This window comes from Coptis chinensis, chromosome 4 (assembly GCF_015680905.1).
Source record: "Coptis chinensis isolate HL-2020 chromosome 4, ASM1568090v1, whole genome shotgun sequence".
Taxonomy (NCBI): Eukaryota; Viridiplantae; Streptophyta; class Magnoliopsida; order Ranunculales; family Ranunculaceae; genus Coptis; species Coptis chinensis.
In genome coordinates this window covers 78,501,184-78,526,461 of record NC_141459.1, presented here as the reverse complement: position 1 = coordinate 78,526,461, position 25,278 = coordinate 78,501,184, and the positions used below count along the sequence as shown (strand labels likewise).

Genomic DNA, 25,278 nt, shown 5'->3' with positions numbered 1-25,278 from the left:
ACCTTAACCATGAGCCCATGAGCCATGCACCTTTGACCTTAGCCATGAACCATGGCTATGACCTCGAACCTTGTTGAACATGGAAGCGCGGGTTTGACTTGACCATGATGGTTGACTTTGACTTTGACCGAGTTGACTTTGACCGGGGTTGACTTTGACCGAGTTGACCCAATTTGACCTTTTAACTTTCGGATTATGATTTGGGTTATTAAGATAGGTCTAGGGCTATTAGCATACTTGACTTTAGGCTAAGATCTCTATATATCGTGTGTATGTGTATTAACTACTATGTGATTTTGTTGTATTTTATGATATGCAACGTTATGACACTAAGACATCCCTGAAATTAATAACGCGTAAATAAAAAATACAGGAAACAAGATACTCATTCGTTATCTTAAATGATATATAAAATAAAGTTCAATAATGCATAAATAAATTTACCGCACTCTTTTAGAACTCCACGACTCAAGTTTTGGAATTGAGTTTTATGACTGTTGATGTCATATGTTAGGTGGGCATTTATTGAATGTGCCATAAATGGCCCGTTAGCGTTATATAAGGGTATTCATTGAATGTGTCATAAATGGCCCGTTAGCGTTATATAGGGGTATTCATTGAATGTGCCATGAATGACCAGATTGTTTGGACTGCCCTAGAGAGGAACTAAGGTATTCGCCTTGCGGGTTAGTGGTATTAATTTGATTATGTGAGTGTTTGAGTTTTCTTTTGAATACCTAATATAATATCTACATATGATATATAGAAGTTCTAACTTTCTTTTGCGGGGGAGGGTAGGACTTAATAACATTTTGTCTTGAGGGGGTCCTACCCTTATCTGTGGCCGGATATCGGTAAGTGTAATTCAATGGTTTAGATATTAAAAGGAGTTATTAGAATGAGTTAATACAATGGAAGTTAATAAAATGGAAGTTTTGCTTGGGAAGAAACTATGCGGATGAGATGACGTGGAACTAACCTGTCTTCCAAGCCGAGAATGATTAGGTTATGATAGATTTAAAGTGTTAGTTGGATAAGAAAAGTTTGAAATGTTTATATGTGTTTAGTCTACTCATACCAGCAAATTCAATTTGCTGACCCATGTTTGCTTTGTTTTGGCAACCTGGGTGTGTTCTTGGGAATATAGGTGGAAGGCAGTGGAATCGCGGCGTGTGATTTGGATTCTCACTTTGGAGCGATCCGGGGAGTTTAGTTTATTAGGTCTGATCTTTTGGGAGAATGTAATAACGTAGGTTACATTTTTATATGACATGAGAATACGATGTTGGAAATCGTTATTCTTAAAGTTTGTTTATGTTTGTATTGGGATGGAAGAAAGTTTTTAATAAAGTGATAGTTGAGGAATTTGGAGATTTTTGTTGTTAAGTTGATCCTGTTGTGATGTGGGTTTTAGGTTTTGACATGTGTTGTATCCCCCCGTCATAGCCTGGGTTTTTAGACAATTGAACCAAGTGATGGTTGAGATAATTATATTTCAAGTATTTCATTTTTTTTTTAATTGTTTAGAAATTCGGGCTGTGACAATGCTTGTACGTGTCATGCTGTATGGTGCTTAGCTTGTGTGAGGTTACATGTTATCTCAATGAGAGTGAGAGTTTAGTCCACTCCTGGATGTGTGTCAGGATCTTGAGCAGTCTGCAGTCGTTGAACGGTTGACCATCGTAAGTTAGGTGACAACCCGTATGGGGGTCGTGGTCACAGGGCCCACCTGAGCCCTAAAAGCTTTGGGGATTTTGTGTGTACGAATACAACAACGACATTTCAGCTCCCTGCTGGTAAAATCAGGAAAACAACGGTGCATGGTTCACACTGAAAAGTACTTGAACCGAGATGTGCGTGGATGGCCGAAAGTACCGGTCGTCTCACCATTCTAATATGGGATCAATGCGCCACAATAGTTGTATGATGATTGTGAAAAACTCTATTTTGTATATCAATGAAGCATATCAAAATGATTTCTGCTAGTTAGTGATGTATATATATAGTCACGATATTTGAATCCATGTTTTAAACGTTTTGCTATAAGTAGATTATTTATTGGCTATGTGCGTTTCTACTGGGTATAGTTGTTTGCTCATCCTACCTTAACATTTCAAACACGCCAGTTGCAGAGGAGGCTTTCCCTAACCCTAGTGATGATGGTTATGGGGATTTGGGTGGTTTCCCCTATACTTGACGAGGGACCGAGTCAAGTTCATTTTGGGTTGTATAGAGAGAGGCCAGTTCATTCTTTTGTTGTATATATAGAGAGCTAGTTCATTTTGATGTAATACTCGATGTAATTGAGTAGCAGTTACACTTAAACATTTTGTGGATATATAGATATATCACTGTTGTTTAGAAAGTTGGTTTGTATATATATGGTTGTTGGAAGGATGAATTATGCGATGTCCAGGTGTTATGACAGGTTTTTGTATACAAAACGTTGATTAAACAAAGGAAACTCTGCCGAAATTTCGATAGAATCGGGATAGCGACCGTCTCGAGATTCATCTCCACGTCCTCGGGATGTGTGTTGGGTCTCGGGGAGTGACATTAGTGGGAAGTTAAGGTGCCTCAGTGGAGGAACTACCTACCTTAATTATTGTACTTAAGGATGTCGTATTAGTTGTTGAAAGTTAAGGCGCCTCGGTGGAGGAACTAACTGCCTTATGGATTGTGTATATATATGTATAAGTATATATTGTATTTTAGAGCTACTCACACCAGCATTTTTATAATGCTGACCCGATTTGCATGTTTGCTTATCGGGTGTGTTCATTAAATGAACATAGTTGATAAGTCTTGACATGTTTAGTGTTGAAGAAGGTTGGTTGCTGCTTGTGGTTTACGTTAGCGTTGCATTTCAGGATATGTTTTGTTTTCCCTTGAGGTGATATAGATTTTCAGTCTAGACAATGTTTTTGTATTTTCATTTGTAAATTTAATTAAATAGTTATTGAAAGGAGAGTTGTAACCTAATCTTATTTGTGAAGTTTTGTAATGAAGAGGACTTTTGTTTAATGTTAAATTTTTATTGGTTTTTAATTATCCGCATATTTAAACTGTTTATGGGTTTTTGGAAGTTGAGAGTGCGTCGCACTTCGAAAATCGAAGAGTTGGGAACAAATATTGTTTTTCCGAATTCTGTCGAAATTCGGGGTGTGACAGGAGGCACTTGTTATGTCAGTGGATATGTGGATTCAGATTATGCAGGTGATCTAGATAGACGACGATCGACTATTGGTTATGTGTTTATGATGCATGGTGCACCGGTTAGTTAGAGATCTATGCTACATGCTACAGTTGTTCTATCTACTACTGAGGTAGAGTATATGGCAGTGGCAGAGGCAGTGAAAGAGGCAATATGGCTTCGAGGTCTTCTGGATGGTATGGGTATTGAGCAGAATAGTGTTGCTTTGCATTGTGATAGTCAAAGTGCTATTCATTTGGCGAAAAACCAGGTTCATCATGCTTGGACCAAGCATATTGATGTCCATTATCACTTTATACGGGATGTCGTTGAGGATGGTGATGTAGCACTTGAGAAAGTGGACACCCATGATAATCCTGCTGATATGCTGACTAAGATTGTCACCGGAGTTAAGTTCCAACAATGTTTGGACTTGCTCCAAATCCTACATGCTTGATAGAGCCCTTTGTGGGCATGGCCCTTAGGGGCGGATTGACTGCGAGTTTTCCGTGCTGGATGTGTTCCTACTGGATGTGTTTTTGATGGATGTGTTCGGCTCGGTTTTATGTGTTAAAACCTCACCGAGGTGGAGAATGTAGAGAAAAATGTGATTTTTTTGCTTTTCTCATATATAGACACCCCGCCCCTTTTGCTCTTGCTTACCCGGGTCGTCGCTTCCAATCAGATTTCAAAGACGATTTTGGCTTATTTCGGAAATTTTCGGAAATAGTATAAATATAGGTTTTTTCTGTAGAAACCTAACTTTTCCAAAACCAAGAAAGAGAGATATTATAAGAGAGCAATTCTTTGTGAGTTGAGTGTTCATTCTTTGTGAGTGAATTGAGAGACTTGTAATCTGTTACTCCGGATATACAGTAAAGCTTGGAACTCGCAGTGTGGAAGTAGGCAAATTGCCGAACCACGATATATCTCGTCTTGTGGTTTGTTCTTCCTTTACATTAATTGTTTTACTTTATATGCTTGTTATTTGATATTGAGAAGTGTTGGGATATTGCTTGGAGGGTGTTGAAGTCTTGTCTATTGAGAATGATCGATCCTTGTATTGGATTGAACTGTTTGTTGTGGGTAACGTTGTTTCCGCAGTTATTTATTTACAACAGAATCCTTGCTCAGGTGATAAATATATATACAAATACTAAATTGCCACTTTCTTCATGGTTCTATTATTCATTTGGTCTGCATGTACTCTTTTTATGGATTTATGTCAGATTTTGATTTTGAGTGTGGACATCTCTTATTTTTATCTAAACTATCTTTTTATTTGTTGTGTGTTTATAGCTTTGGTTCTGTCCTTTTATGATAAGGTTATCTTATGTCTTCAATGTAGTCTATTTTGTCTTTGGTTTATATTTGGCATGTTGAGAAACAACTTTTATATATTTTAGTTGACGTGCTTCAATTTGTTCTTTTAGCTTTTTAGGGAATTTTTTAGCTTTCTACATTAGTTCAATGTTAGTTAAATAGTGTCTTTTGTGATAAGTGAGTTATTATTTTCATTTGACACGGTCTTAAGTCTTAATTGTCTACATCTGTTTTCAACCTCTCCATTTTTAGGACATTGAGAACTTCCAGACGAAGTATGTAGTAACTTCTATATACTTCCCTTGCTGGAACTTGTATTCTTTTTGAATAGTCAATGAAATCATTACTTGCCTAGCAACCTCCCTCCAACCCCAGGAATAAAACAAGTGTGCACACAGTTCGGTGTCCACCCAAATTTGATAGTGACTCTGGTTTGGCGTAGATCCATTATGCATGAGAATATGTACAACTGTGAAAAAGAATATACACCATCTCATTCTAGGTTACATTTATGAAGTTATTTGTCAGAATTTTGCATATAGTACCTTGTAACTACATTTGGACCGACCTATGCCTACTTCGGTTTTATATTACTTCCTTGTGCATACACCACGGGTTTTACATTTTTTGGTTTTTGCTGGTTGTGTATGTAGAAGATGGAAATCAAGAAAATTGATTGTCCTTTAAATTCTGGTCACTCCTATAGATCATAAGCTTATTTGATGAAGTAACTGGATTTGGCTGTTGAAGTTATTAATCTAAAATGTTGCTTGTGAATCAGGTGAAGAAAATGGCAATGCGTGCAATTAGCAAGTTGTGGAGGATTTGTGCATTTAGTGAGCTGTGGAGGATTTAGATCAAGGCAACTAGCAAAGCGAAATTTAGTAGGAAAATAACATTTTTTATTGTTGTAATAGGTGATTCAATTAGCTCAATACTAGGTGATTGAACTACATACAAAACAAATGGTCTGGAATGCTTATTTTGATATTCATATAATATTTTAGTGTTTTGTCATTGCTTTATTTGGAAGGTTACTGCAGGGTTCTTGGTTACAGGAAAGCTCTAGTGAGCCTAAACAATCAGGTTTTTGTGTTATTTTTTAAAAAAAACCCCAAAGCTATAAAAAGACATACAATGAAGCGTCATTTTACAAGGCAATTTGGTGAGCCAGACGACACTTTTGTATGCGTCTTTTAAAATAAAAGACAGCCAAATAAACGGGTCACAGTCCGACACTTTGGTTGTGTCCTTCTTCATGAGAAAAGACGCACCAGAATGTGTCTTTCCCCTACAATTATGTTGTAGTGGAAGAATGGTATTTTCATAAGGAATATCGGTCTCAATATGATGGCCTACCATTGATGTATGTGAGATTGCTTAAAATATCTTCATGTTTTTTTTGTACATAAGTCCGTTTCAAGCACATGCAAGTGTCCAACACGTTATTATTTTGTGTATCTTTCTCTCATCTATCTAATAAAAAGCAATGGTGTGGGGCCGCAGGGCCTCCATCCAATGGTTGTCATTGTGTCTCACAAGTTGTGACATGGCACTTTCAAATTCATCTAGGTGGTGTGCTGCATTTCTAAGCTAATAGCAGTTCTACAATATCTCTTCTTCTCTCATTTAGGGTAAAAAAACAGAAAGAATCGTTTCCTTCCAACATCTGCCCTAACCGCCGCCATCACTCCCACCCTTTTCTCATCTTGTCGAGAAACAGTGGCTGAAGAGAGTCATCCGCGATTTAGAACCAGGTATCCATGTCTCCTCAGCTCCCTTCCAGTTTTTTCGTTTTTCGTTTTTCTTTGATTTAAAGTGTGTTTTAATTTCCACAACAACCACGACCTCATAGTAAGATACATTAGACGATTTTGGTGAGTAATGAAGACCTTTCTTTTTTATTTGGTTTTTTTTGCACCCCTAATTATTTTCCCTATTGTTGTTGATTTCTCCAAGCCTTCAACCGACAAATTATGTGGATTGAACTCTCTTCTCGATGTCGAGAAAATTCTCATGGGACATATCATATGGATTGAATAATTGCTGATTTCTTAAAATTTATACCGTTGAATTTGAGGCGTTTGAAATCCACTAATTTTTATTAGTAACTCTACTTAATATATTAATAGAAACAAGAGAATTTTTGTTTATCTATGAGAAGATATAGTAGTACAAATGGACATAGTCCAGATCTTCTTACCGGATTGATCTTGACTTCGGATAATATGAAACTAGCCTTGACAATTAATGTAGACATTATAGACATGAACGTGGAACTCATTCACCCGTGAGAAACCGGGCCCTCAGATTACACTTATCGATATTTGGAGTCAGTGTACTTTGAGAAAGAGGCCTAAGGAAACAGATGGCCAGATTTTTCCTTATTATTACTTCTATAGGAGGAAAGATAGGAAGTCCCTTATAAAGGATCTTCGTGATTCGTTCGGATAAGCAATGGCCTGATTTTCCAATCATTGTTAGTGGTAAATGGGAATCTGAGGAAGAAAATGTTGTTCCACCTCTTACATATAAACTCACAAAGCTTAGATGTAATCATTTGAAACTTTTAATTATGTAAAGTGCATTTTAGTGATATGCATCTATTTAACTTTATTGTTCATTCTGGCTTCAGGTGTCAATAACGATGGTGGTGACCCAGGATTAACATCGCCCGCCTTGATTGGCAACCTTATTTATGAATCTTGGGATGACTTGGAGAATTTAACTGGTGTGAATTATGTGGGAGATCCCTTCCTGGTTGCTACTGATTTTGATGACAACAATCTCCTTCATCCTCTTTATGTTCCGAAGAGAAAACTTACACGAGCTATTATAAAGAAAAAAAGGAAAAGAAGGAAGGAGAATTTGTTGGTTGCTTGAGTCGTTTAGGAGACGTAAGTGACTATCCCGTTCCTAGAACGTCAGAACCAATGGGTGTTGATAGTGATTTGAGCATACATTTGGATTCCGAGAATGAGCGTGTTTCATATATAATAGTCACTCCAGGAGACAGTGAAAATGAATGCGAAGTTATTTCGAAGTCTCAAATGTCAAAAGTTTCTGAAAATAACACGTCTAGAAAACGCAAGAATGCTGAGAAAACTACTGAAACTCAACAGAAATACACAAGTGAGGATACCATTCTCCCATTCAAACCAGATTTTATCATTGACGGAAAACCATTATCTGCGTGCATACGAATGAATGATCCGGAATTAAGGTGGTCTTTTGTTTGAGAAGTGCATGTCATCTTGACAAATGATCTTCGTTTAGAATGAAACAAGATACTAACTTTCATAAGTATCAATTTAGTTCTTCTCTTGAACAAGTGATAAACTTCTGCGCTTTCATACTGTACTTTTGAATTTGGTTTCACATGCTAATCAATAGTTTATTAAATTTAGATTGGGCTATTTGCTCTTTTTGCCTTTGATTAACTGAAAGTGGCCAACATCAAAGAAGCAGAAGCAAGGAACACTATCTCTTCCCTCCAAGAGAGAGTTGGAAAACTTGAGTCTGAATTGAAGGTGACAACAGATGCTAAAGAAGCATTACAGAGAGAAGTTGCTGATTTGGAGAGTATGATCCAATTTCAAAGAGGGGTGACTGACCAAACTCAAATTTCACACAAGAAGGCCTTGGATGAACTAAGAAAAAAACTTGAAGCAGAGAAGGAAAAAGCCTTAGCAAATCAAGCAGCTGAAGCGGAACTAGAACACAAGAATCAATACCAGAAGTTCCAATCACAAGCTGCTAGCAAGATACAAGCTTATAAGATTTCTCTCTAGAAAAAGATGACTTCTTCTGCTGCTTCAAAGACTACCCCTTTTTCATCCCAGACTCAACAAGTTACTAAACTGGGTGACATTAAACGTGAAAGCAGCTCACCAAGTTTGACTTAAGCATTGTCCAATGCTTGATAGTTTCTATTTTGGCAATATTTTGGCAACACACTTTAACTTTTGTATTGTTGTATGACTTGGTTAACAGTTTCACACTTTCACTCGGCAAGTTAACTGCACTTTGGTGGAAAATACAGCACATATACTTTTGTATACTCTCTCTCTCTAGATGATGTGTTCCATTTTCTTAATTTTTAGTTTTGATCTTAGGAAGGCAGACACCAAAATGTATAACCAAAAAGGTGTGTCTCACGTCAAAGCCTTCAAATCACTTAAAAACATGATTTTATAAGATTGCAAAGAGCATCCACAGTCCAGAATCAAGATTGCAAAGAGCATCCACAGTCCAGAATCAAGATTGCAAAGAGCATCCACAGTTCAGAATTCAAACAACGAGAATCAAACCGAATGTAAACGTATTATGAAACACCTAAACCAAAACATATTATTCAAAAAGCAATTGTATCTTATCTGTTTGGAACTGATCACTCAAGTCACCTCTGCTTATTCTTCTTTTTCTTCCGATAATCAAGTTACCAGGTGATGTTTTGGTGTAAATATGTACATAGGTATGTAGAGGTACTAGGTAGCGTGTGCCGAAGGCGTGGCGAGTTGTTTAGTGCCGTACGGCACGGGCAAACCCTAGTAATTTCAACAAGGAAGGTGCTTTAAAGATGTTGGGTTATATACGTACGTTTTGTAAAAGTAACAAGGACAGGTAGAAGTTACAACTTACAAGTAATTGAATTGCATATTGTTTGGTTCTTGGTGAACGTGTGGGTCTATTAAAGACTCATAAGTCTCCATTGACCGACTTATCAAAAGTTCAAGAGTCCAAAAACTTGATGCATTTCTGATTGGATTTTCTGTGATGTTATTTTTCGCTGAATGACTGAATTTAAATGGACCTACCACCAAACCAACAGCAAAATGAGTGGTAGAAAATATTCAACAGGGAAGCTTTTTCTCAATTGTTTATGTACATAAGTCTGTTTCACTTTCAGCACAAGCAAGTGGCGAACAAGACGCAAATTTAATCATCACACGTTCACACGTTCACCCATTCACTTAGATATGGCTGATATACTCGTCTCTCCCATTGTTGAACTTCTTGGTTCCAATTTAACTTCTCTGATCAGCACCGAGTTTGGTTTACTATATGGTGTGAAGAAGGACTTGGAGAAACTCTCCAGCACTTTGGACACTGTTCGATCTGTCCTTGACGACGCCGAGACGAAACAGATCAAAGACAAGCTGATTGGAGATTGGCTAAGAAAGCTCAAGGATGCTGCTTATGAAGCCGAAAACATCATGGATGATTGCGCATTAGAATTTCAACGCACCGAGTCAGACGCTGGGGAGCCGAGTTGTGGGAAGCAAGTAAGTAACTCCCTCTCAACTTGTTTTGATTTCAAACAACTTGTGTTTCGTCACCAAGTGGGAAAAAGAATTAAACAAGTCAGGGAAAAATTTGATGATATTGCTGCCGAAAGACTCAAGTTTCATTTGAGTCCTGGACTTAAAGAGGAGGGTGGTACAGAGTTAGGTCCCGACCGAGAAACTAGCTCTAAACTAACTGAACCAATAGTTTATGGGAGAGATGAGGACAGAGAAATTATTGTGAAGATACTACTAGACAATGCGAAGAGTCATAGTAATCTTTCCATCTGTCCTATACTTGGAATTGGTGGCTTGGGAAAGACCACCCTTGCTCAATTGATCTATAATGATGTCAGAGTTGTAGATCAATTTAATACCAGAATTTGGATTTGTATCTCTGATGATTTCAGCCTCAAAAGAGTTGCAAAAATGATTATAGAATTTCTTTCTGAAAGAGGCTGTGATCTTGCAGAGATGAATCCTATGCAAACCTACCTCGAAAAATTATTAAAGAACAAGAAGTTTTTGCTTGTATTGGATGATGTATGGGACCCTGATCGGGAGAGGTGGAATAAAATAAAACATCTTCTCACATGTGGAGATGAAGGAAGTTCAATCATTGTAACAACTCGTCTCCCGACAGTGGTAGAATCTATACATTTCCAAACATTTGTAGACTCTACCACATGCATCATTAATCCAACACATGAACTCAGTTTTCTACCAAAGCATCATTGTTGGCTTCTATTCAAGCAATATGCGTTTGGTATGGAGAACGATGAGATCACTCCAAACTTGAGAAAAATGGGTGAGGAGATTATAAGCAAGTGTGGAGGTGTACCACTTGCTGTAAAGGCACTAGGAAGCTTGTTACACTCCAGAAATGATGAATTTTGGAGATGTGTAAGAGACAGTGAAATTTGGACTCTTCAAAAACATGGAGAGAATACCATCTTACCTACCTTGAAATTGAGCTATAACCATTTGCCTCCAATTTTGAGGCAGTGTTTTGCCTATTGCTCCATATATCCAAAATATTATATGATGGAGAAAGAAAAATTGATCCATCAATGGATGGTAAATGGTTTTATCCAATCTAGTGGAGGGTTAGAGGTGGAAGACATCGGTGGCGAAGTTTTCAATGAGTTACTAAGGCGCTCTTTCTTCCAAGACATGCATGAAAATGTAAATTTGTGCAAAGTTACGACGTTTAAGATGCACGATCTCATGCACGATCTTGCATGCTCAGTTATGGTCAATGATTGTTTGTCTGTGAAAATTGGTGAGATAAGTAATAACAGAGAAGACAAGTGTAGTTAGCACTAACTTCTAGTTAGATTCATTAGTTAAAATTCTGGTATGGTTAATAACTAACTGATCCTTGTCAGCAGTTAGTTACAGCTGTTTCTAAACTAGTATATATACAACATTGTATTCAGAGAAACAAGATCATCAAATCATTGTAATAAAGTTTGCTTTCATTTTAATTTGTTATCATGGTATCGGAGCTAAATGCTCGAAAGAGATTTCAAATCGATCCTCAAAACCCAAATTACCAAAAAAAAAAAAAAAAAATTAATTCAATCATTCCGCTGCTCAATCCTTCATCAATCAATTCAATTCTTGATGTAAGCAAGTAATCAAGAAGTTCTTCAGTTTTCTTAGATTCAAGTTGGTGTAAATCATCAAACCCTAACAAATTATCAAGAACTGTTCTTCAAGTTCTTCATTAATGGCTAGAAATAATCGATTCAAGCACCTTCTACTCAACCTTCTACTCAACAAAACAACAATCACAATCAACCTTCTCCTACAAATCGGTTTAATAACAATCGAATCAAGCCAATATTCCAACCAAAGAATCAATTCAACATTCTTGAGAATCCATTAATGGCTTCACGATTCATCGACTTCTCAAATGCCGTCATCTTTTTGAATCCGGTTGTGAGTTCGTTTCAAAACCTTTCTTTTGAGAATATATGCAATCTTATTTCCATTAAATTAGATAGAGAGAATTATATCTTGTGGAAATCTGTGTTTAAGCCAATACTTAGAAACTTCAATCTTTTGAATCTTGTGACTGGTAGAGAAAGATGTCCTGATCAATTTCTTATTGATCAAAGAGGAAATTTAACAAATCAAGTCAATCCTGATTATATTGATTGGATTAGAAGAGACCAAACATTACTTATTTGGATGAATGCGACATTGTCAATAGAGGTGTTACCTTATGTTGTTGGGATCTCATCTGCTTATGAGTTATGGACAACATTAGAGAAACGTTTTGCAACCATATCAACTGCTCATGTTATGCAACTCAAGACAAAGTTACAAAGTCAGAAGAAAGGAAATTTGAGTATTTCTTCATATATGCAAAACATTAAGCAAATTGCAGATTCATTAGCTGCTGCTGGCTCACCAGTTAACGATACAGATTTGGTATTTCATATGCTCAAGGGTCTTACAAATGAATACAAATCATTTGTTACTTCTATTTGTGTAAGGCAACAACAAGTTAACTCAGATGAGCTACATGGTTTGCTGTTGAGTGAAGAACTTTCAGTAGAAGAAGCACACACTACTCAAGCTTCTGATGTTAACTCTCATGCATTTGCTACAACAAGAGATTACATGCCACAGAATAGTTCTTATCAAGGCAATTATCAGTTTAATAGAAACAACTATGGGTCTTTCAGAGGGAATAGAGGGAACTACAGAGGAAATCCAAATGTCAGCTCTTCTCAATATAACAGAGGGAACTTTAACAATGCAAACTCTTATAGGGGATCAAATAGAAACTTCAATTTCAGAGGAAATCCTACTCAAGGAATCTATCACAATCAAGGGAATAGGCCAGTTTGTCAAGTATGTGGCAAAACCGGGCATCCGCCATGATTGTCATCATCGCATGAGTCATGCCTATGCAGGAAAGATCCCACCTGACTAAATTAGCTATGTTAGCTAATATTCATGATTCTGCAACACTTTCATATATACGCCGATGATGCTAAGCGTGGTTATGATCAAAATACTTCAAACTATGATCCAAATATGAGTGGATATGATCAAAATATGGTGGCTTTGATCAAAAATCATCTGCATCTTTGATCGGAATAATGGATATGACCGTAATATCGATTGGCTATGATCGAGAATTTTGGTTATGATCAAACTACTATGGAAATGGTGATATGAATCACTATGGTTTCAATCATGATCTTAACAACTATGCCGGTTCATCTTATGGCTCTTTCAACAATCAAACATCAAGGATATTCAAATGCAAATTTTGCTTCCTCAAGCAACTATAACTCGGGGATTTCCCTTTGCTAACTTTGCATCATCCTCAACTTTTCTGCAATATCAAGTTATCGGAACACAAACTTTCCTTCGAAGCATTCTCAAGTCGTGAGAACTTTGGATGTCCAATCCGCCAACTTTACTTCTCAAAGATCACTTCAATGCTTCAAGTCCAAGCCGGGTGATGCATTAACCGGGGAGCTTCACATCATATTACTCCTGATATCTCTAATATTGGATCTCATGCATCTTACAAAGGAAAGGACAAAGTTCTAGTGGGAAATGGCCAAGGTTTGAACATACTTAACACTGGTTCATCAATATTTTATCCCACTAATTCATATTCAAGCTTTAATATGAAAAACATCTTGCATGTACCACAAATGACTCACAATCTATTGTCTGTACACAAATTTGTCACTGATAATAATTGCTCTCTTACCTTTCATTCTCATGGTTTCACTGTAAAGGACAATGCAACCCAGAGGATTCTTTTCCAAGGGAAATGTGAGAAGGGCCTTTATCCTTTTTCATTTAACTGCAACTCATCTACTTCATCATCCACACCTTCAGTCTTCTTTAGCAACAAAGCATCCTTCTCCATATGGCATCAAAGACTAGGACATCCCTCTTCATCTGTCCTACATCAAGTTCTAAGTAGAAATAAGTTGATTGTACAACATAGCATCAAATCTACTTCTTTTTGTAATGATTGTCAATTAGGGAAGAGTCATAAACTACCTTTCTCTATTTCATTCTCCAAGAGTTGTACTCCTCTACATATGTTGCATATTGACTTGTGGGGTCCTTCACCAGTTTCTTCTGTAAGTGGATTTAGATATTTTGTAACCATTGTGGATGATTTTACAAGATATTGTTGGATTTTTCCTCTTGTTCTTAAATCTGATTTTTACAGCACTTTTGTAAATTTCAAATCATATATTGAGCATCAACTTGATAAAAAAATAAAATGTGTGCGATCAGATTGTGGTGGTGAGTTTTCTAGCACACAATTTAAATCTTTTCTCAACAAAACTGGTATTGAACATCAATTTTCTTGTGCTCACACCCCTGAACAAAATGGTGTAGTTGAGAGAAAACATCGACATCTTCTTGAAATGACAAGAACACTTCTGTCTCAATCCAATCTTCCCACATCTTTGTGGCTTGAAGTTATTCAAACTGCTGCTTTCTTGATCAATAGACTACCATCACCATCACTTCAAAACATTTGTCCTTGGGAAAAGATATTCCAACAGCTTCCAAATTATTCTATCTTAAAAAGCTATGGCTGCAGCTGTTTTCCCTGGTTAAAGCCTTATTCAAACCACAAACTTGATATGAGAAGTAAGCATTGTGTATTCATTGGTTATAGTTTACAACATAAGGGATACAGATGTCTTGATCCACATACAGGTAGAGTCTTTGTTTCCAGACATGTCATTTTTAATGAAACTGACTTTCCTTATAAAACAGTTTTTACTAATCATACTATAAACTCTAACTCTTCTCTTACTTCATGTCATCCTTTTATCAAAATTCCTCATCAGTGTAATTCTCAGTCCTTTAACTCTTGTCCTGATAACTCTTTTACTCATTCTATTTCCTCCTCTGATCCTTGTTTGTCCAATCCCTGCCGTTTTCTCCTACTTCAAATTCAACTTCCAATTATCCATCGGTGACTAATGATCATACAATGCATAAGAGGCAAAAGTGGTATACATAAAACCTAAAATATACACAACAACCAAACATCCTTTGCCCAATTGCTTTCTGTCTACCACTTTACAAAATATGCCTAAAGCTCCTACTACCTTTTCCCAAGTCAGTAAAAGATCCACGTGTGGAGAGGCAATGGCGTGAGAATATAATGCACTTCTTGAGGAATAAAACTTGGATGTTAGTTCCTCCTGGCGATGGTCAAAACGTTGTTGGCTATAAATGGGTGTTTAGAATCAAGCAAAAGGCGCATTTAACTATTGATAAACTCAAGGCTCGACTAGTAGCAAAAGGTTTTCATCAAAATCTGGTATAGACTTCCTTTGAAACCTTCATCTTTCTAAAAGCCTTCTACCATAAGAATGATTCTATCATTTGCAGAGTTCAAAGAGATTGGTCTATAAAGCAATTGGATGTCTCCAATGCTTTTCTACATGGTCATCTTAAGGAAGAAGTTTATATGGCTCAACCTCAAGGATTTGTTGATTTGGATAGACCACACTATGTGTGTAAATTACAAAAAATCTCTATGGGTTGAAACAAGCTCCTCGTTTGGTATGAGGAGTTAGTCACCGCTTCTCAAGTTCCTTGGTTTTACCTTGTCAAAAGCTGATCCATCATTATTCATCAGAAGTGACTCTCAAGCAACCACATATATTCTTGTTTATGTTGATGATATATTGATTACTGGTAGCTCTTTTACCTTTTGCAACTCTATTATTCAACAGTTAAGTGTCAGATTTGCAATGAAAGATCTCGGTCCTCTACATTATTTTATGGGAATGGAGATAAAGAGAGATTCTCATAGTTTGTTTCTATCTCAAACAAAGTACACTTATGATCTTCTGGATAAAACAAAGATGCTCGATGCCAAGCCCTGTTCTACTCCTTGCTCTACATCAGTAAAACTCACTCCTCAGGATGGCGAAATACTAAATGATCCTACTGAATATAGGTCTACTGTTGGAGCTCTGCAGTATCTTACTTGGTCACGACCTGACATATCATTCTCAAATCAATCAACTTGGTGGTTCTTGCATGCTCCTACCTCATCTCATATGGTCAGTAAATTAAAAAAGAGTACTTCGATATCTTAAAGGGACTATTACCAAAGGCATTATGTTCACCAAAAGCTCTTCGGATCAAATAACGACTTACTTTCAGATCAGATTACCGGCTGCCCAACTAATAGAAGATCAACAACGATTTCAGATATATTATGGTACTAATCTCATTTCTTGGTGTGCCAAGAAGCAACCAACAGATTGCTAGATCCAAAGATCGAGTCGAATATCGAAGCTTAGCCTATAATCGCAGTGAGAACTCTCTTGGATAAGCATTCTTCTAAAGGATCTTCAAGTTCCTATGATTCATCCTCCTCTTCTCTGGTGTGATAATATAAGTGCAATTTCTTTATCTAGTAATCCCATTTTTCATGCCAGAACCAAACATTTAGAAGTTGACTATCATTATGTCAGGGAGCTAGTTACAAGTGGATTACTTCTTATCAAGTATGTTTGTACGGCAGACCAGATTGCTGATGTATTCACAAAAGGTCTATCAACTCAGAGGTTTCAATTGTTAATTCACAAGCTATCAGTGCGAGATTCACCCTTCAGCTTGAGGGAGGGTAATAACAGAGAAGACAAGTGTAGTTAGCACTAACTTCTAGTTAGATTCATTAGTTAAAATTCTGGTATGGTTAATAACTAACTGATCCTTGTCAGCAGTTAGTTACAGCTGTTTCTAAACTAGTATATATACAACATTGTATTCAGAGAAACAAGATCATCAAATCATTGTAATAAAGTTTGCTTTCATTTTAATTTGTTATCAATAAGAGATGTTCCTCGGAAGGCACGACATGTATCGGTGACATATAATTTGGCACCATCGCAAGCAACTCTGAACACAATTTTTAAACCCCAATCATTCTGCCGTACAATTATTTTCCACCACTGTGCAACCAGTTCCCCGTTAGAGCTCTTTGCATCAAGACTTTCACAACTTGAGTACTTAAGAGTGTTAGATCTCAGCAATTTATGGACCTTCAGAAGTCTACCCCCTATTTTCGGCCGTTTAAAACACTTGAGGTATCTCAACCTTAGTAACATGGACATTGCATCATTACCTGAATCCGTCTGTAAGCTAAGAAACTTGCTGATACTAGTGCTAAGCTACAACTTAAAATTAACAACCTTACCACCATCAATCGGAAACTTGAAACAGTTGAGGTGCCTTGATCTTTATCAAATTGGAATCATGGTTTTACCTGAATCTATTTGCTGCCTAACAAATTTACAGATCCTGAACCTAAAGAAATGTCGCAATCTTAAAATGTTGCCCAAGAACTTGAGCAACATGAGGAAGCTCAGAAAACTAGAGATTGGCAGTGACATTTACAAGGACATTAATAACATTGAGGATCCAAAGTTGACTCACATGCCATTGGGAATTGGTGAATTGACTTGCCTGAAGCAGTTAAGTACGTTTGTGGTGAGTCAACTTAGTGACTCTGTTGGTATCCAGGAGTTGGAAAAGCTAAACCATCTTGAAGGTATCTTAAGTTCTTAACCATAAAAGGGCTTCAGTACGTGCCTGATCCAAGGGATGCTTACAAAGCCAACTTAAGGAGTAAGGAGAACCTTTTAAGCCTACACCTAAAGTGGCCAGTTGGTGTGTCTGACGTTGACGTTGACGTTGACGTTGACGTTGACGTTGGAATTGAATGCAACAACAGCAAAGAGGTGTTAGAAGCACTCAAGCCTTACGCGAATGTCAAACAATTGTGTATTTATGGGTACCCAGGTGTGATGTTGCCTGGTTGGGTAGGGTCTTCTACCGCACTTCCAAAGCTGGTTTCTTCATGCCTAACGTGGAAGGATGGTCTTCAGAATGCCTGCTACTCCCTTCTTGCCTCCAAAGTTTGCATCTTTATAATTGCCCCAAATTGAAATTACCCACGCCACTGCCATCTTCTATCACAGATTTAGCTGTGGGGAAAGGCAATGATCCTTCGCTCAAGTCGGTGGAAAAACTCCCTAATCTTTCTGTCCTTCGTATTACGGGATTTGATGAAGTGGAAACTCTTCCAGAAGCACCTCTACGAAACCTTACGCGTCTGCGATATTTGGACATCTACGATTGCGACAAACTGAAAACGCTTCCTACGGAACATGGATATGGAGGTTTGGAATCGACAATACAAAGATTGGGGATTCATAGATGTGGAGGTTTGGAATCTCTGACGGAGGGATTACTAAACCTGACTTCTCTCAAGGAAGTCTAAAATCTTTATCTGAGTCATCGCTGCAACATCTAACAGCCCTCGAGAAGTTGATTATTATGGGTTGTCAAGAATTGGAAATCATGTTGGTTGATTTTCAGCACCTCATTTCCCTTAAAGAGTTAGAGTTGGCTTGGTTGCCTCAGTTGACGTCTTTACCAGAGGAAATACAGCATGCCCGTAGACTTCAAGCGCTTGAATTTGAGAAAGTTGCCAGAGTGGCTGCTAGAGCTTCCAGCACTAACTTCGCTTCGCGTCATCAATTGTCATCCAGAGCTACATATAAGATGCAAGGACTGGAACCGGATTCCCCACCTTCGAGTCGAGAATCATGTTGAATTGTGAAACCATCAAAACCAATGTTTAGGGTAAGTTTCTTATCTCATTCTCTACATAATTTTCTAAACTTTCCTTAACCGCATAATGTACGTTCTCTTTACTTTATTGTTGATTTTGTCACCAAAGTTACTTATATGTTAGGAATCAATCCTGGGTGCATGTTCTAACTTCTAACAATAACAGTTAATTTTCAACATATTCATATGTGTTTTATCTTTTTTGTTGGTTAATATTGATAGTTTCATATTGTTTAATCAAATAAATGCTTCCTAACTAAGATTTCACATATTTGTTTTGGGCATTTTTAATCTGTATCTGAGGCTTTTCTCCCCCTCCCCCACCGTTTTTTTTCTTCTCCCAATTGTAGGGGTGGCAATGGGTCGTGTTGGGTTGGGTTCGTGTCGTGTCATACTCGGGTCACGTGTTAGGAGAGCAAACCCAAACCCAACCCAATTACCAATCGTGTCAAGTTTGTCAAACCCAAACCCAACCTGCATATGTAACGGGTTACCCAACGGGTGACCCGCTAAGCCAGCAGGTCAATTTTGGATCGGGTTAACAGATAACCCGTAAATTCTATTTTTTTTTTTTTTTTGGATAAAGCATATTTATTAATCTAAATAATAAAAGAACTTGCAAAAGTGCGCAGAGTTGTTGAAGCACATGCATCTGCTGAACGCCTGAACCAAACAAGTGAAACAACCTGTTAGCCAAACAAAAAACATAACCAAACTAGAAATAACAACCATGCATGTCCAGTTTATCCACTTTACTACCTCGTGGGCAAACATATTAAATAAATGCAAATATTATTATGACTTTGACGGCTTCATTGTTCTCTTTATATAATTGAGACTAGGGTAAGGGTTCAATATTAATGTACGTGATAATATATTTTATTGAATGAATCTATAATATTCTATATGTTGGATTGCCGGCTTATTCTTCTAAATCTAGTTGATCATTTTCTGTTTAGTATTTTCTTTTAGGTAATTGGGATTATGAGATTTAATAAAATTTGGAAACATATATGTTTAAGGACTTAAAACAGGTCATACAAGTAACGGGTTGATGACCCGACCCATTGGACTTGGGAACTAATCGGGTATACTAACGGGTTACCCGGGTTAACATGTGGACCCTAACCCAACCCATTTATTTGACGGGTTTGGCGGGTCAACCCTTAAATGACCCAAAAGTCTTTTTTTGCAACCCAAACCCGCTAATTTCGTGTCGGATTCGTGTCGGGTTAGCGGGTCATGTACAAAACTGCCACCCCTACCCAATTGGGTTTTGCTCGTAGTTAACACGTGTGCCTGTACTCTGTGACCATGTGTGAGTGTCAATGTTACATAGGTTCTGATATTTGGTTGTACGTGTTTTTACTTATCCTTTTTACACCACACTTTATATCTACGTTTGACTGATTCTCTATATGTTCCTATCACATTTGTGAGCATGTTGATATTTCCATCCATTTCACGGATTTGCTCTAATTTCATTTCAGATAATTTGCTGAAGTTTAAAACCCTTTGGAAGCCTTTTCTATGTAGTGAAAACTTTGTATTGCCAATTTAACGTGTTAAACCTATTATTTGTCCGTAGTTGGTCTATTGCATGTATAAGATAAATCTCATTTCAAATTATGTAAGACAACTGCTATGATGGTCTATTGCATGTTGTCCCTAATTATTTTTATTATTATTATTTTTTTACTTCATCTGTGGGTTTATTTGTTTACTCAGTAGCAGTGCCATGAGTAATCAGCTATGCTATCCTGCCCAATATATCAATATATGTTTTGCAATTGATGTAGCTGATTTCGAGCTAGTGACAAAAATTAGAACTTTACTGGTTGAAAAACAATGGAATATGCATTTCCTGTCGCGCATAGTATGTAAAGAATGAGAGAACCATATTAAATTGTATTTGGTAGTGTCAAACACTGAAATGTGTATGACATGACATTATTTTATTGGTGGTGAGTGCAATATTTGAAATAGAGTTACTGGATTACTGTTGCATACCGATGACTGTGAAGCTAGACGATAATGTAGTTTTAGATCGATATACTAGTATTTGCATTGATGTATGGAGAAAATTTTAGAAAGTAAGATGACGCTGAGATGGCATACAAGAGTAGAATGGAAAAATTACAAATGCTAAAGTGGCAACACCTAAACAGATTATGCTAAAGACCATCACACGTCAAATACTACTAAACATTATGACTGTGAAGCTCTCCTAGTCGCACTACTGCTCAGACCCACTGGGCTAGAATAAGATTACATGGGGGATACCTTTCTATGTATTTGTGTTAAACACATAATTGACAGTGAAAGAAATGGTACTCCAACTTTGTAGAAACGAGTTGAGTAATGCAAACTCTTAGATATCACATTGTTGCAGTTTTCAGTCATGTACTATTCGAAATTAAATTTGGCTAATTAGGGTGAAAGAGGGGGGAGTCGATAATATTTTCATATCCAATTGGCTCAGGATGCGACCTCATCCTTTGACATTTTTAAGTGGCATTATATATATGACTGTTATATGTACGTGGACATGATTAATATTAACCAAGAGGGTGCATCTTATTACTAGTCGTCTACATATGTATGCTCACGTTCACTACTTCACTGATAGCAATCATAAACACATTACATATGAAGCTAATGGGAATTTGCATCAGTAGATTGTGAAAAGTGAAGGATAGTGATGGAATCTTAGAGTTTTTGGTACAAGTTCGTCCTTGTTTTCGTCATTATTGTTGTCTGTTAGTTTCTAATTTTATTGATGCATCAACAAATATAGTAGCATTTACAACTTCCCGTGGATTTGAACAATCATATATACTGAGATGTATAATCACAGGAAAAAAACATTTTTCAAGGTTTTTCTAGTAACAAATTATCTTTATTGTTGCTATTATTATAGTGTTATTATTTTACTATTTTTTAACTTTGTCCTTTTTAAAGTTTTATGGCTACAAGTGAAATTAGCTTTTCTGTATAACTGAGTAAAGAATAAAAGTCATGATTGTCACGAATTGCCAAATGCTTGAGTTTTTGTCTCCTTAATAAGATTGCTTATATATAGGGCTGGTCATTGAGCTACCCAAGTCGAGTTTTGCTATACTCGAGCTCGACTCGCACATGAAGAAGCTCAACTTGAACTCGACTTCAAGTTTAATATTGAAGCTCAAGCTCAACTCGTTTTGCACTACACGCTCAGGTTCGAGCTCGAGCTCAAACATGAAAATAATGTGTATAAAACATTAAAACTAGTATAAATTGTAAATTATAGTTGGGTATAAAGTATAAAATTCGTATAAATTATAAATTATATACTACGTATAGACTTATAAAACGAGTAGCTCACGAGCTACTCGAGCTCGAGCTCGACTTGAGTAGCTCCCGTAGCTCGCGAGCTACTCGAACTCGAATTATTCGCTATCTAGAATGAGCTTTAAATTAAGGTCAAGCTCGACTCATACTTTTGCCCAGACGAGTTTGAGTCGAGCCTTCAACGAGCCAAGCTCGACTACTCATGAACAACTCGACTCGATGACCAGCCCTGGTTATATATCAAGGTCTTGAATGATTGTCATGGTTTTTGCAGGAGATGACTATACAATCAAAGTTTGGAATTATAAATTGCGTCACTGTCTGTATACACTTCCTGGACACCTCGATTACATCTGAACTGTCCAATTCCACCATGAGTCGCCTTGGATTCTTAGTGCAAGTGATGATCAGACTATCAAAATATGGAATTGGCAGTCACACACTTGTATTGCTGTCTTAACTGGACATATTCATTATGTAATGTGCGCCGCTTTTAATCCTAAAAAAGATCTGGTTGTATCGGCTTCCTTGGATCAAACTATCCGTGTCTGGGACATAGGTGCCTTGAGGAAGAAAACAGTATCTTCAGCGGATGACAGTCTTCGACTTAGTGAAATGAGCTTAGATATGTTTGGGGGTGTAGATGCTATGGTCATGTATGTATTGGAAGGTCGTGACCGTGGAGTCAATTGGGCTTCATTTCATCCCACCCTTCCTTTGATTGTGTCTGGCGCAGATGATCATCAAATTAAATTATGGAGAATGAACGGTATATTCGTTTGTTACTTTTAGTGTTGATGTTGGTTTTTTTTTCTTCTTCTGGATGTTATTATTAACATAAATATGATTTGTTCTGGAAGTCATTATTGGTGGGAGTGGGGTATCAAGGACACTGACAAATAAGCAAGTTGCATTTTTTTTCTCTCCAGATATGAAAGCTTGGGAGGTGGACACATTGTGAGGGCCTGCAAAAACTATCTCGTGTAATTTTCCATGCAAAGCAGGATATTATTGTCTCCAATCCCGAGGATAAAAGTATATGTGTGTGGGATGTCACAAAGAGGATTGGTATACAGACTTTCCGCAGAGAGCATGATCGGTTTTGGGTTCTTGCATTCCATCCAGAGATGAACCTTATAGCTGCTGGCCATGATAGTAGTATGATTGTCTTTAAGTTGGAGAGAGAAAGGCCTGCCTTTTCAGTGAGTGGCGATTCGTTGTACTATGTGAATAGTTCTTTGTGACCTTCAGATTCCTTTCATCAAATATGTTGTCTGGTCTAGTGATATGGAGTCCGTTGCTCTGCTTGGTAAACATTAGGTTTTGCAAGAATTTTAGAAAGTTACCAGAGTGGCTGCTACAGCTTCCCTCCTCAACTTCGTTGCGCGTCATTGAATGTTATCCACAGCTATATAGCGAGGACTGGAACCGGATTCCCCACCTTCGAGTCGAGAATCATATTGAATTGTGAAACCATCAACACCAATGTTTAGGGTAAGTTTCTTATCTCATTCTCTACATAATTTTCTAAAGTTTCATTGACCGCATAATGTTCTCTTGACTTTATTGTTGATTTTGTCACCAAAGTTACTTATATGTTAGGAATCAATCCTGGGTGTATGTTCTAACAATAACAGTTAATTTTCAACATATTCGAATGTGTTTTATCTCTTTTGTTGGTTGATAATGACAGTTTTATATTGTTTCTTCACATAAATGGCTACCTGACTTAGATTTGAGATTTCAAAAAAAATAATCGGCAGTTTTAATCTGTATCTGAGGTGGAATACGTGTGATATGATCTTTTAGTCCTATGGTGTATTTTGCTCTCCCCTGTAATCAGCTATGCTAATCTGTTGCCAAACCCAAGCTCCTCATATTTGACCTCATTGGCTGCGGCCTGTCTGTAAACCATCAAACACTAACTGGAACACCAGGCCTATAAAAATAATTTTCTGGTCTAGAAATTGAGAACATTATTTAGCTAATCTGTGATCGCCAGTATTTTCTTATGTCTTTCTTTTGTTGCAAAGTGCAAGAATTGTTTTTAACTTTTTATGTATATCATGTGAGTACCATAATATGCTTTAGATTCTACAATACACTTGGTAGCTTTACAACCTTACGCTTGAATGCGTCTTTTATTCCTATTCTCGATTGTGTTATTTTTTTATTTTTTTTTCTTTCACTTTCCTGATTCTGATAGTGACTCAAATAGGTGATTTGTAATGTTTGTTAGTGTCCTTAATGTGAGGGAATTTACTGAGCCATTTCGTGTCACAAGTAAATGCCAAAGTCATAAGGTTAAAGTGGGGTCTGCTTTTAAAAGAGCTATTTTTCAATTTGGAAAGTCCGACGATTGATGAACTGAGCGCCAGTTGCACCTTTGATTGATCCAACTCCAACAGGCCAAATGAAGATGGAGTTTGTTCAGGTCAGTTCATCTCATATGTTTTCTTCTTTGAACCAGCATTTGAATTCCTAACCAACTGAGGTTCTATCAATTGTCCCTTCTGAACTAGGTAGAAATTACAGATATCTCAAGGAAGAGCATCTCGATGAAGACTGCATGCAATTCATAATTCTTTGCTTGAGAGCCTTTGGCTAGTGTCTCCGTACCTCATTCAGATGAAACCGAAGATTTAAGTTCAAGGTACTCACTCATCGAGCAGGACATTTGCATCTCCTGAACAGTCAGTTTGTGCCACAGGTTCTTTGCATCCTCAGGCTTTCCATGCCTGACGTGTTGAGACAGAGGAATGCGTGACGTAACTTTGGCAGGCCAATATTCAGATGAAGTTAGTTAAGGTCAGTTTGTCTTCTCCATTTCCTTTCTATAACCGAAATTTTAGTCTCATCTAACAGAGGGTCTTTTGTTATTAATGTAGTTTGTATTGTATTAAATGTCACTGCTCAAGGGCTTCTGGTAAGTGTTCCTCTACCTTGATTGGATTATGTAGTCAAACACCAAGTCGAAGGTGGCAATTCACCTGGTAAAAACTTGCAACACCAGGGAGTAATCATGTTCAGCCCCAACTCCCGTGTGCTACCGGACTTCATCCAAGCAGGCGCAATCCGACTTCATCCAGGAGCCAATACTGTCCGTCTGACCTATTCTAAAGTGGCTGTTGACTATCAACCTGAAGATTTACCATATTCATTTGAGGTGATGGAAGATTACCAAAGATCAAGACCATCCAAAAAGCACTTTCTGTTGTGGCAAAATGTGGTGAAACTATTTTTCTTTTGTACAATGTTTTTATTTGTAAATTTTTTGCTAGAAAGGATTGTGCATGGTAATCTTTAGCATATTTGTGGTATAATTGTTGAGACATTACTGAGCTTGACAATGCTTTCACACATCCATGAACTGTTTTTTTCACTCAGCAAGAAGTGATATTCCATTAATAAACAAAAAGTAGGCTGAAATATAAGGTATAAGGTTGTTCAATTTTTTTGCATCCTATAAACCTATATTAAGATATA

General features: G+C 37.2%; 1 protein-coding gene and 1 pseudogene across 1 annotated transcript; both read left to right on the top strand.

Annotated features, from left to right (window-relative positions):
• The first annotated feature begins 9,124 nt into the window (after positions 1 to 9,124).
• Positions 9,125 to 25,158, top strand: LOC147504929 (uncharacterized). The gene is made up of 9 exons (XM_086605410.1): positions 9,125 to 11,113; positions 11,807 to 12,666; positions 15,549 to 15,881; positions 17,125 to 17,377; positions 17,547 to 18,474; positions 22,722 to 23,286; positions 24,011 to 24,226; positions 24,315 to 24,600; positions 24,681 to 25,158. Exons 1-5 carry the CDS (start codon positions 9,496 to 9,498, stop codon positions 18,107 to 18,109), a joined length of 3,627 nt encoding a protein of 1,208 aa, XP_086461536.1. The 5' UTR covers positions 9,125 to 9,495; the 3' UTR covers positions 18,110 to 18,474; positions 22,722 to 23,286; positions 24,011 to 24,226; positions 24,315 to 24,600; positions 24,681 to 25,158.
• On the top strand, positions 22,273 to 23,036 carry LOC147504930 (coatomer subunit alpha-3 pseudogene; annotated as a pseudogene).
• Positions 25,159 to 25,278: the final 120 nt, after the last annotated feature.

Coding starts and splice junctions, on each gene's coding strand:
- LOC147504929 (XM_086605410.1), top strand. CDS start 9,496: ATGGCTGATATACTCGTCTCTCCCATTGTTGAACTTCTTGGTTCCAAT. Junction 11,114..11,806: donor TAATAACAGAGAAGACAAGT/GTAGTTAGCACT, acceptor CCATTAAATTAG/ATAGAGAGAATTATATCTTG. Junction 12,667..15,548: donor GGAATAGGCCAGTTTGTCAA/GTATGTGGCAAA, acceptor ATTATTCAACAG/TTAAGTGTCAGATTTGCAAT.